Consider the following 12,146-nt stretch of genomic DNA (forward strand, 5'->3'; position numbering starts at 1 on the left):
ATCTCCTTCCTAGTCCTCACTGCATTACTTGGGCAGCAATCACAATATGCTTCTGCAGACAAATGTCTTGGTCTGATAAGTGGGACTAACAGTGGTATCAGGCAGCAGGGACACAAAAGGACTGAACAGCCTGGTGACTATTTGATAATGTTAAATGGCATTGAAGTGAGTATTTATGTGGGTTTTATTGTATCATTTCTGTCAAAAAGCCTCCCCTCCTGAAGTGTGGCATAGGCGAATACGCACATTAGATATATGAGACTTTACCCCATAAGATCCTCCTATATCCCAAACAAACTGAGACATTTTACCCCTTTCAGCAGAGCACACCCCCAACACTCTGGAGATTGCATGTATTTTTTTAGGAAAAGATTATATGTCATTCATCCTTCTATGAGACCCATCTGTGGCCAGCAAGCAACAACCACCAAACTGACCAGAATTACAAACAACCTTCTCCAAGTCCTGCATTCTGGCAAAGTCCCCCTCACCCACATCAACCCAAGCAGGACACAGGTTGCAAGACACAGCTAAAGAATCTTTTGCCCTGGAAAATGCCAAAGCTGGATGTAGAGCTGTTTCCAAAAACAGGACCTGGGAGGAAAATAAAAGTGAAGTAATTTTAAATTAGAGAGAGAGAGGAAAAAAAAATAGAGGATTCAAAAGAAGATACATCTGGAAAAATTAGTTTCTTTAATTGCAAAGAAAGAACAGTGTTCCAACAATGGACTTGAAATACAGACATAAACCATAGCTGCTTCACTTAAGCAATTACGAAATTTTGCAGAAAACCAAATACCAGTTTTAATACATAATGGGCTTGAATCCTGACTGCAGAAAAATGAAAGGAGTGGGGCTACATCTTGTAAAGGGCAATATGAAGAAGGGTTATCCCCAAACTAAACAGCACTGACATGGAAGACCAGTAGTACATAATGTGTGTCTTTTTAAGGATAAGATGCAGGCACAACCCTTAGAGCTGCTCCCATCTACAGGTAAAACGTAAACACTTGCAAGGTCCAACTGAAAAGACATATAAAAAAATAGAAAAAAAATCCCTCAGATATGTTCATCTACTAAAGACACTAAATATGCTCCTTTGCTTTCTTTCCACTCCCAATCATCCCCTGCACTACAGAGCCTCTGTATTTAGCTCGCATATTGTCAACATTTCCCAGAACAACAATTATCTTGCAGATGGAAAAGGTGTGCAGACCAAAAGGTATAAGCCTAGGATGATAAACAGAGAGATTGTATGAGCTCTCTCTGCCTGCACTGTGTTCTGAAACCCAGGAATTCTCTGACAGATACCTAGACCGTCTTGAAGCTTTACATATTCTTATGAGTGACATCAGATGACACAGTGCTGGTAAAAGGACTAAAGATAACACCCATGTTACGTGGTGCAAATTATGCTCCCTGCCCTTACCTCCACTCCAAGCAGGCACACTGAAATACTCCTGGTAGGAAATCTGGACAGGGGCAATATATACCAAACCAAAACCAGGCAAGGGTGAGGACAGCACACAGGTTGCAACTTACAGTAAGCTCAGCCTCAGAGATCAGGTCAGCCTTTAATTTCTAGCACTTATTTTATAAAAAGATTTAAGAATACACCAACCTGTTTCCCCAGACCACAGAGAACTGGACTAGACCAGTCCCCTGGGGCTACATAAGTTACATGGCCAGCACTGGGCTCACTCCCTTTGTCAGTTCATATTTTACTCAGTAAGTATTGCAACCTGTGGAAAACCTGATCATCCTAAAGGAAATAAAAGAAAACAAATAAAAGCCATATCCCTCTTGAGACAAAAGCAGGCATCCCTACTTATACCCTCAACTCAGCTAAGTCACCTGCTGCTTCTCACCTTGTAGAAAATGCAGTCCACTATAATGACCAAACATGACAACCACAAAACAAATAGAACCACAAAACCTTTCCATGCCTAATCAGTTGCAGAAATGGAAAAAAATTCCTTGAAATTTACTTACTGGCCGGACTTCCCCAGTGGTGTTGGTATACTGACGGGCCAGACCAAAGTCTAACATGTAGCACTTCCTGTACGTTGAAGGTAAGCGGCCCATGGCAAAATTGGACTAGACAAAGAAGGAAAGAAAAAAAATCAAATTAATGCCAGCAACTTGGGTAAGATTGGCAATTGGTTAACAAAACTTTGTCATACAGCTCCACATGCCCCTGATGAAAACAAGTCAAAGAGATTCATTTTAAGATGCATCTTCAAAATCATGGATTAGAGAATCAAGAAGTTCACTTTGCAGATAAGAGTCTGTGGAGTCTCAAAATAACTAAAATTCACATTAGCTTTGCTAAATTTCAGCTGTTCTGAGAAAGAGCTACACTTAACACCACTAGCTCTGCAGTGAGAGCTCCATCACTTGCATAACAGGATGGAGTTACTGTAGACAAATGCTTCTGTTCAAGGTTCAGCTGCTAGCATGCATTATTCTGCCCTAACTCCCAGAATCCCCATCCACTGTATTGCATTGCCTGAATCTATCTGAACATTCGGGCATCTAAAAACCACTGGATTTGCTTCTTAGTAAATAAACCAATAACAAGCATATGGAGCAGCTCCTGGTTTTGACCTCGATCTTAAAGTTCTATTCTCTGCCATAACGGATGGCTGTTAAAGGATTTGTGGCCAATCACATCAGTGACTGACTTTCAGCTGAATTTGATCATTTATTTAAAAGCAGCTGATTTTAAAAGGAGCAAATGAGTCTGCTGGAAGGAAGGCAGTCTTGGGTTTGGTGTAGCAACAACTGTTGAGGTCAAGTAGTGAAGAGCTGTAGGGAAAAGATTGGCTTCTACAAAGAGACTTGGAATTACTGTCCTTCACTTAGGCAGATGACCGACACTGTGAGTGTGTTCTCTGACACCAGAAACTGTGCTCCAACTTTTTGGCAACTGCTCAGAAAGGATTAAGAGGATGATTTAGCTATGTCAAATGCATGAAACAGCACTTATTCAAGTGATGGGTCACAGAGCAAATCTTCCTTTCTGAACTCCTTTAACAGTAATAATTGGTCCAAATGAGTGTTCAGAACTAAACTGCTTCATCATGGGATAGTGACTGGTACAAGTATGACTGACAACCACCATGGAGCAGTCTCTGCCGATACAAGCTAGTTTGCTATGCACTTAAAGGAAGCACAATACTGTATTACTATTTTGTACTTATAGAAAACAGCAAATGTGTCAGTGGCAGTGTGCAAGGAGACCTAAATGTATCTGCTGAGATCTGCCCATGTTCGGACTGTCTTTATTGACTCAAGCAGAACAGATAGACATACAACCAAAGGGAAAATTTCCAAAACTACATACAGGCTTGATGTCACGATGCAGGAATCCCACAGAGTGAATGGCTTCTATTGATTCTAGAATCTGTTTGCCTAATCGCAGCGTTGTGCTCAGCGTGAAAGTCCCTCGAGGCTGACTCCTTCTGAGATCTGCAAGATTTCGGCCCTGAAATAATCAATAAAACACTTAAACCATTCCATGAAAGCACAGGATTTCACAGCTTCAAGTGCTAACATGCAACCCCAAAAAGCAGACATGCTACTCAGTCAGGTGCTCACCTTACATCTGCTTTATTTCTTGTATAAGATCTTCCAGTACTTCATTTTATCTTTTAATTGATGTATTTGCTGATAAGTAGATACCAGACTGTTATCTTGAGAAGTCATCTGAAGTATTATTTGTGAAATAGGCTTGGCATGGACCAGCAGTGCCTCAGACTGTATGAGACCAGCATTTCCTTACTGTTAAACTCAGACTATGCAGAAGCTGATTTAGGAACAGCCTTCCTTCTAAAGATTAAAGCAGTACAAATTCAATAAGCAAGGCATGAAGCCACTGTCTATTACAGCTTGCAGAAGCAGTTTCATCAGAAACTCCCTAGCACGCACTGTCTGGTGCAAGCTCAAGCCAGCATTGTTGTGGCAACACCACAATGGGGAAAGTTGTCTTATCAAGAAAGTCATACCCAAAATCAGGAGAGGAGGATTTTTCCAGTGGCTTTATACTTATTAAAAGAAATTGTTCATTTACCTCCACTTAAATAAATTTCTAGGGAAAAACAAAGAGGCTACCAGCTATGCATGGAAATGAAGACAATTCAGCAAAAGAGAAAAAAAAAGGAAAAAAGGACAGAGTAAATGCAAGAAAAATCCCAGTGTTCTAGTGATAACAGATGAATTCAAACAAAATTCCCAACAGAAAATATATAAAATATTCCAAACATTTGATGAGAAAACATACATTGCTCTTCAAAGCAGTGAAACACCATCTATTCATCCATCCATTTCCAGTTTTCAAGTTATTTAGAGACATTAAGGTGCCAACTGCAATTGGCTCTTGAAGCTCTAGTCTCTCAAAGTGGTTTAATCCATGGGCTCTGGACCCTTGAACAACCACACCTGACACAGATCAGCTAATAGGTACAACCAAGGCCCAGCAGCTGGCCCAGGTTCGATCCTTAACATGAACAAAATAAGAGTAAGTCACTTCTCTAGTGCTTAACTTCTTAAATTTCTGTGACAGTTTACTAGAGCCAGCAGAGTTTTGTCATTGCTATCCTGAAACATTCAGGTTATTGAATTGACAGCAGATCCTTCTGTCCACTGTAAAGCTGTTCCTTGGACACCAGCTCTCTTAATCAATGGTAACATGGAAAGCAAGGCAGATTTTTTCAGAGCTGCACATTAAAATTTTCCCCAGCTGGTTTTGCGAGATGGTCTTAGACATCTCCTCTCTAGAAACAACCCAAGGCATGTGAATATCCAAAACAACTACCAGGAAAACACAGAAGATGAGCATTATTTTCCAAATAAACACCATCAGGCTGGCTAAGAAACAGAGCAGTCCAGAGAATTGCAAAGTTTAGAGTGGGAGCCTCAGTCACAGTGACTGAAAAGAAAGGGAGAACTGCAGTACACAGCAGTCAGAGGGACACACAACAAACCAGGTCTCAGCAGGCCTTGAAGCTGAAGAAGAATTTTAGCCTGAAGGGTGATAGTGCAAAACTAGCTAATGCTTTATGTATCAACGTCTTCATTTGCAAATAATGAAATTATTTTTAGGTCTGCCTACTCTACTTGCTCAGTTACATACCAAAAGAATGGGTTAGGAAGTAAAAGAATCCATGAAGAGAAGTTTTTTGCAAAGGTATCGTGCTTGTTTTATCGTGCTTGTTAAGGACAGGAGTGGGGGCTTAGAAACCTTGTTCTTCCATGAGCTCCAGATTAGCCCTTTCAAGAAGCATATTCACACTCACACTGCAGCAGTAATAATAGCCAGGATTGTTTAACAATAACAGCAGTTGGGATGCCAATGGTGCATAAAAGAAAAACCCAAGCACCAGGAATTTACTGGTTTTATATGTTTTATATGCCTTGCTATAAAACTATATTTTGAACTATACTTCAAAAAAATTTAGAAGTTTATTTTAAAGAAGTACTGGGTCTGCTGGTATCCATTTTACTTCCTCTACTGTCTAGCAGTAGAGTCACCATGTGGTAGCTACCCAAGTATTCACCCATACTGACTTAATATCAGCAGTGTTCAAGCAGGAGTAAACACTTCCACAGCAAAAGCCAAGCTACTGCTGATCTTGGGAGAGACAGGGGAAACAGAGATCACAGCCTTTCATAGAGAAACTGCTGCTCGTGTGACACCACTGGCTCTCACTGCACTCCGCGCTCTGATACAAGACACGGGTTTTGAATGCTGCCTCACAGTGCTCAGCAGGAAATATTTCAAACAGCTGTCACTGCTGCACAATACTCTGGATTGCTCCTGGAAGCATTCTGAATGGAGTGCTTTTCCCAGAAAGCTGACAGAAAGCCATCTCAAATAGAATAGCAGAGCTATGAAATATTTTAGTGCATCTTGACAACTGGAGCCATCCCAACAGATGTGACAGCAACACCACCCCTTCTCCTTGTCCCCCACCCTTTTTCTGTGTACAACAAAGTCTTTAGATCGGTGTCTGGCCTTATTCTCTCACTGCAAATCCTTCGCTGTGATGCCATCTCTATGGGACAGAAGGGAGAGGTGAAGAGCAGAACTCACCTGAAGCTGCATGACCACATAATTGAATTTTTCATTTCTTCCACAGCCAATAAATCTGCAAACATGATCCTTCCCTGAAAAGAAACAGAAACATACAGAATGGAACTAAGACAACAACCCTGTGACCATGATTTTTAGAAAAATGGTTTCTGACCCAGGTCTGGTAACCATAAAGTGGTATCACATAAGGAGTCTTGCAGAACACAGTGATTATGTTTCTCCTTCCCACTCTCATAGCTAAGTAGAATACTGACATTCAACAAGAAAGCTGCCTGTGACATGGCCATGAGTGGAAATCAGTGTCAGGGTTCCTCAAATCCTCAAACTGACAAAGGCCACAAGTGAGAGTGTGACAAACTGCAGTTTGTACCACCAGCACATGTAAGCAACAACACCACAGCTGCCACTATCCCTGAACTGAAGCGTGGGTAACACACATGACCACATGGCCTCACAGGTTCACTGGCAGCACAGCTCAGCTTTACTCAGTAAATGCTGACTTGTACCACCACTACACCTGCCTGTTAGCACCACTCACCCTGAAACAGCTAATCTAATGTCACTTCAACGTGGACAAACCCTGATTTTAATAGTCAGAGACATTTGGAAAAGAAAGATACCTATGGAAAAATTCCACTGAAACATTCAAGCAATTCCATAACAACAGAAGGAAATAATATAAGCAATTCTGTGTCAAGTTCTGGCACGGTGTTAGAAGTGCACACTACACCTATTCAGGCAAAATCAAACTAAATCAGCTACCCAGCAATACTAAGCTAGTCCTCAGTGGGGGAGCAGAGGCTGTGGTTTTAGACCCTGACCTGGAATGGATTTGTGATGGTTTGCTCTCTGGATTATCAGAAGGGGAAGTATGAGGCATGTGTTCCCCTAGAAACAGACTACTGATAACAGAGCAAAGGTTGATGCACATCTTTGGTGAATGCTTGGTTCCTGGGGGGGTTTCTAAGCAGGGAAGGGGATGAGAATCACTCAATAGCTTTGCCCTATATGTCTCTGTAGCACTTGAGCAACGGTGATTTTTAAACCAAAGCTTATGGTTTGATACTTTGCAATTTTAAATAAAAAAAGGAAAAACGTGAACACATACAGTAATCAGTAACTGCACTGCCTGTAAACACCCTCAGGGTCCTGCTATTGCTGTCATTGCACCATAGGTCTGGGGCATCGGGAACCGCTGGGGACAGCAAGATATGACAGAATAGGGATGTGGAGGGCAGCAGAAGACAAAGAAGCAGCTTTCTCACTGGAGGATCAGAGCTTTGACCAGACCAATAGATACAGCTGGGGAATGTGGAGCTTCATCCCAGGACTCCTAGTAAGAGCATCAAGATCCTGCCCCCCCGGGGCCCACCAGCATCCCACAACGGAATACTCACTCTCTCTCCTACCACAAGGAGATAACAGAGCTGCCAGCAACCAGAATTGGAGGGACAGAGATCTCAACTACTCCTTAATCCTTTCAGAAGAACGGGTTTAAAACAAACAAATCAACCAATCCTAATATCCACCAACGTCTGGTTAGATGAACAGGAAGGTTAGGTGTTTGCAGAGCCTTCATGTCTCTGGCATGGACATTATCCAGTTTCAGGACTGAATGTGCATGACCATGCTGAAACCACCAAGGAATGTCACAAACCACCATATTTCAGGAAAAGATATTCACAGATTAGGAGAGTACCCTCTTCAGTACCTGTCAGGGCAGTCTGCATGCTCTTCCCTGATCCTCGTTTCTCACATAACGAGCCCATGCCCTGTGTGTGCCTGTGGCTACTGGGTGCCACTGGTTTCCTGTTGTTGGCAACTTCACTGTGAATTCAGTGTTCATTTTGACAAACAGGTTTTTGGTTTTCTGAGGGAACTCCTTGAGACACTGTGTGGAAACAGCACGTCCTGCCCTGGGCATTACCAAGACTCAACTATCCCACACATCTTCCTGCCATGGGTCCCAATACGCTGCTTGCTGACGTGAAGGGACCCTCAAAGCCAGATTTGTGGCTACAAAGTCAACATATCTGAATAACCTCAGAAAGAACCAGTTATGTTTCTTTAGGAGCTCATGTGAGTTCTGTGCTTCAGCAAACTGGCCATCTACACAGGTTTCAGACAAGATGGGCAGGTCAGTGCAAGCCCACGCTCAACCCAGACATGATTCTCAGCTTTGCAAGAGACCAGCCTGGCTTACTTACAGACACTGTGAGTCCCGCTTGGCTTTGTTTGCCTTTCAGAGCACCAGGAGATGATACTGAGGCAACAGCCAAAACAATGACTGTTTCTAGTTACAGTGCAAGGTATTCTGTGGTAAAAAACTGTAAAATAGTAATTTTTTACTATTTATTGTTTTAGACGATTGCAGAGCACTGATAGGCAGGACACTTTGTGCTTTTTATTGCTGTAAAACTACAGACAACATTAAAAACCAACCCTCTGACAGGTAGAACCCGGCCATGTAAATCACTAATTTCAGCAAAACAGGAATGATAGTGTCCAATGATATGACTCAAAACACATCCTTGCTAATTTGATACTTCCTCTTGTGATTTCAAGTGTATTTCTGAGACCTTTTGGTTTTGGTTTTTTGTGGTTTTGTTTTGTGGTTTTTTAATCAGTTTCCTCCATCACACTATTGTTTTCTGGCTCAAGCAATTTTACCAAAAGAAAAATATTTAAGTTTTTAGTTTATTATCTTTGAGAATTGCTTGCATGTTTAGGATGGCAATATGTTTCCACTTTCTATAATTTTTGAAAATGATGACTGACAGTTCTGGATGACCTGCATGCCAAACTGACTTGATTTTATACTGAATCCTCCTTTCCAGCCTAAAATGGACTCAGACCTGACTTGTTGGTCTTGGGAATTTAGACTCTCTCTGGAACAGCTCTCCCATGCACTATTCTGAAACACAAGCAACACCAGGAAAAAAAGAAGAAAGGGGGTGAGGGAAAACTGTGCCAATTTCTGCATGAAGTAAAAAGAGTATAACCAAGTGTAGAGAAAGCAGGCCATATTTAGAAGTAGTGCATACACAGCCAGCTGGTCATATAGATGGGATAAATGCTTGCAGCATCAAACCCTTTGAGTTCTGGAAGCTTTTACCCATCTTTCATCTAAAGGAGGCAGCAGATTACAACTGTTTGCTCTCTTGGAACAGTTCCTGCCATGTTGAAGTAGCAGATGGAGGCTGACAGTCAGGTGTGACTTAAGGATTCCTGCAGATCAGTCCTGAGGCTGATCAGAACACTGAAGCACACAAGAACAATCGTGTTAATAACCCCCTGTGCAGCCAGGATGATGGAACTGTCATAATTCCCTTTAAGGCAGCAGGAAATAGCTCCCTCTTCTCATGCATGCCCTCCTCAAGCATGGAGATAATAGCACAGAGAGCATCAAAGCACATTTTAACCCAGAAAAGTAAGAAAAGGGGAAAAAAAAAGTTTTCTCAAGGTATGCTTAGTATGGGAAGCCTCACAACTATTTTACTGCACTAACTGCTACGTGACACTCGCTCCTTTGCTAGACTGTTCTGCTCAACAGTCACCCTGATATTACAGAGGATCAGAAGTTATACCATAGAAAATATGTCCTATATCTGTATTTGTTTATTTCTTAAACCATACAAATATCTTCCAACAAAGTAAAGGACAGAGCAATAGATCATAAAGAGCTTTGTCCTGTTAACTAACACTGGAGGAATAAGTCAGCCTGATGCTCACCTGAGAAAAGTTTCAGAGCGTTTTGTTTCACAAGCATTTAGTTAAGGCAAAATTTTAATGTTCAGCCATAGGAAAATATTCTTTCTACAGCTGTCTTTTAACTACAATGAACATAATAATCTCTCACATAATATTGGCTAAGAATTACAAATAGTTCAATGGTCTTCACCATCCTTGTTCTGATGAAACTTAAAAATTACAGTCAGTAATTATGTTCTCATGTATAAAAATAACTTCAAGTATTTGGAAATCCCTTCCACCGTAGGACAGATAGTCATCACCTTGTAGAGATATGATTAAAAGCCCCATTTTAATACTTTAAAATTTTCATTACATGAAAAATTTTCATTAAACAGAACTTAAGAAAACTAAATTATGATCCTTTTTTGAGTCTATTTTTTCACATGGGTCAATTTTAAACTGCTGGACACCAATATTCATTCCAATCTTCTACTCTTTTAAGTTCTTAAATATTCTTCATGTATTTTCAATATAGAAATGAAACTAATAAAATAAATACTGGGAAAGAAATATGTGATATTATCTGCAATTTGAATTTTTTTTTTTGTTACAGACTCCATACTTCCTGTGTTTTCACCTGCAGCAAACCAGTAACTGCTCTTCTCCACAAAGGAGTTAAAAAATTTAATCTTTTTATTTTATGCTAAAATTTTGCAATTCTTCTCCATTGATTAGCTGCCTCATTCCTAACAGTCCACCCAAAACACTAAAGTAACTTCTACTGGTAGGGATTATCACAAATCTCAGTACAATTGTTACTCTTACTACTGTTACCTTACCAATTCTTGCATTTTCTCCTGCACAAGACCAACACTGACATAACAGCAGGAATTCAGCAGTGCCCACCAGGACAGTGGCAGGGAAAGGAGAATGTAACATTAACGTAAAGTATCAAGAGCATTGGGTTTTTTTCAGCCTTTAGGAAGGCACTTGTTTTTCTTGGGGTTTATTCCTCTTTTTCTTTTTGTTATCTCCCTTTCCACTACTACTATTATTGCTATTATTTCAATTAGTAAACTGCTCCCATGTCACCCCATGGGTTTTACGTTTTTCCACTTCTCCTCCCCATCCCACTGGAGCAGGGGAGTGGTGAGCAAACATCCCTGGGGTACTTAGTTCCAGGTGAGGTTAACCCAGGACAGAGGCACACAGAGCAGCACTGGACACGAACTCCAACATGGAAGTTCCCACTAGGTATGATTTCTTTTTCCCCCATGAGGATGGTCAAACCCTGGAATAGGGACCCAGAGAGCCTGTAGGATCTCCATCTTTGGAGATTATCCAAAACTTCACCAGAAAAAGCCCAGAGCAACCAGATCTATTTCTTTTCTGCTTGGAGCAGGAGGTTGTACCAAAGACCAGAGGTCCTCCTGCAAGCCTAAATTTTCCTCTGGATCTATTTGTGTCACACTCACTTTTCTTTAAGGCCCGCCTCTCACATCCACAGCAACCTCTGACCTCTCTAATCATAAATGCAGCTTAATTCCAGAATCATCAGTCAAGTTTTGTTTTACTCAGGTAACGCATGAAGTATAAAAACCAATGTAAAAATTTTTGGCAAAAAATAACCACCATGGCACAGCAATCCAGCAGCTCAAGCCCACAGATGACTGCCTAGAAAAAGCCCAAGTGCTTAGTGACATAACTCGCTCGAGCAGTTGGCACTGCTGGGGTCACTATTATATAGCTGTGGACTTGTAGCTATACAATTGCTCTCACTGGCATTTGGAAAGCTGCAGTTGTTTCTCAGTTCTCTACATTATAAGATACATTTGACAGCTATTCTCTTTATTTGCCTGTCAACGTCAGTGCCAGCTTATCACAGATATTGTGGGGATATTGAATCCACTTCTGTACAAATACTGTAAAGAAAAGGATCCAGCAGGACTAGAAAATGAAATGTGAGTTACTTTCGTAATCTTCTAACTTTACTTGGAAATGGTGTCTGTAGCTTGTCATGCAGTTCTTCTCCTTTGGGGTTAGCAAGTTTCATCTCTGGCCAGACAAACTAGCTGACTTCAGGGAATTGTCAACTCAGCTGGACAAAGGAGTTTTTAACATGAAAGAAAACAAATTCTATGCTGGAAGTGAGGCTTAAATAACTACATTATTCAATAGTAATCAGCTAGGATTTCATCAATTGGGTTAACTTTGCTAGCGCTTCTGTAATAGGTGAATTAACTAATGGACACAAAACCTAAAAGGCTGGTCATCATCTTCCAATCAAACAGTAAAAGGTAAAACTGTCTGACTTTGCATGGCATAATTTCCTCCAGTTGTTTCCCAAGGTCACTAACAA

At 41.0% G+C, this 12,146-nt stretch overlaps 1 protein-coding gene across 1 annotated transcript in view; it reads right to left on the reverse strand.

The window, feature by feature from the left end:
• The window catches only part of TTBK1 (tau tubulin kinase 1), a 104,467-nt gene that overhangs the window by 63,268 nt on the left and 29,053 nt on the right, over positions 1 to 12,146 (reverse strand). Inside the window, exons 4-6 of the mRNA XM_050315218.1 lie at positions 6,095 to 6,168; positions 3,347 to 3,487; positions 1,993 to 2,097 (exon numbers count right to left, since the gene is read on the reverse strand). Of these exons, the coding sequence (XP_050171175.1) occupies positions 1,993 to 2,097; positions 3,347 to 3,487; positions 6,095 to 6,168 (320 nt within the window). The remainder of the gene's footprint in view (positions 1 to 1,992; positions 2,098 to 3,346; positions 3,488 to 6,094; positions 6,169 to 12,146) is intronic.

Source organism: Myiozetetes cayanensis, unplaced genomic scaffold (assembly GCF_022539395.1).
Source record: "Myiozetetes cayanensis isolate MyiCay16 unplaced genomic scaffold, myiCay2020 scf2-11, whole genome shotgun sequence".
Classification (NCBI taxonomy): Eukaryota; Metazoa; Chordata; class Aves; order Passeriformes; family Tyrannidae; genus Myiozetetes; species Myiozetetes cayanensis.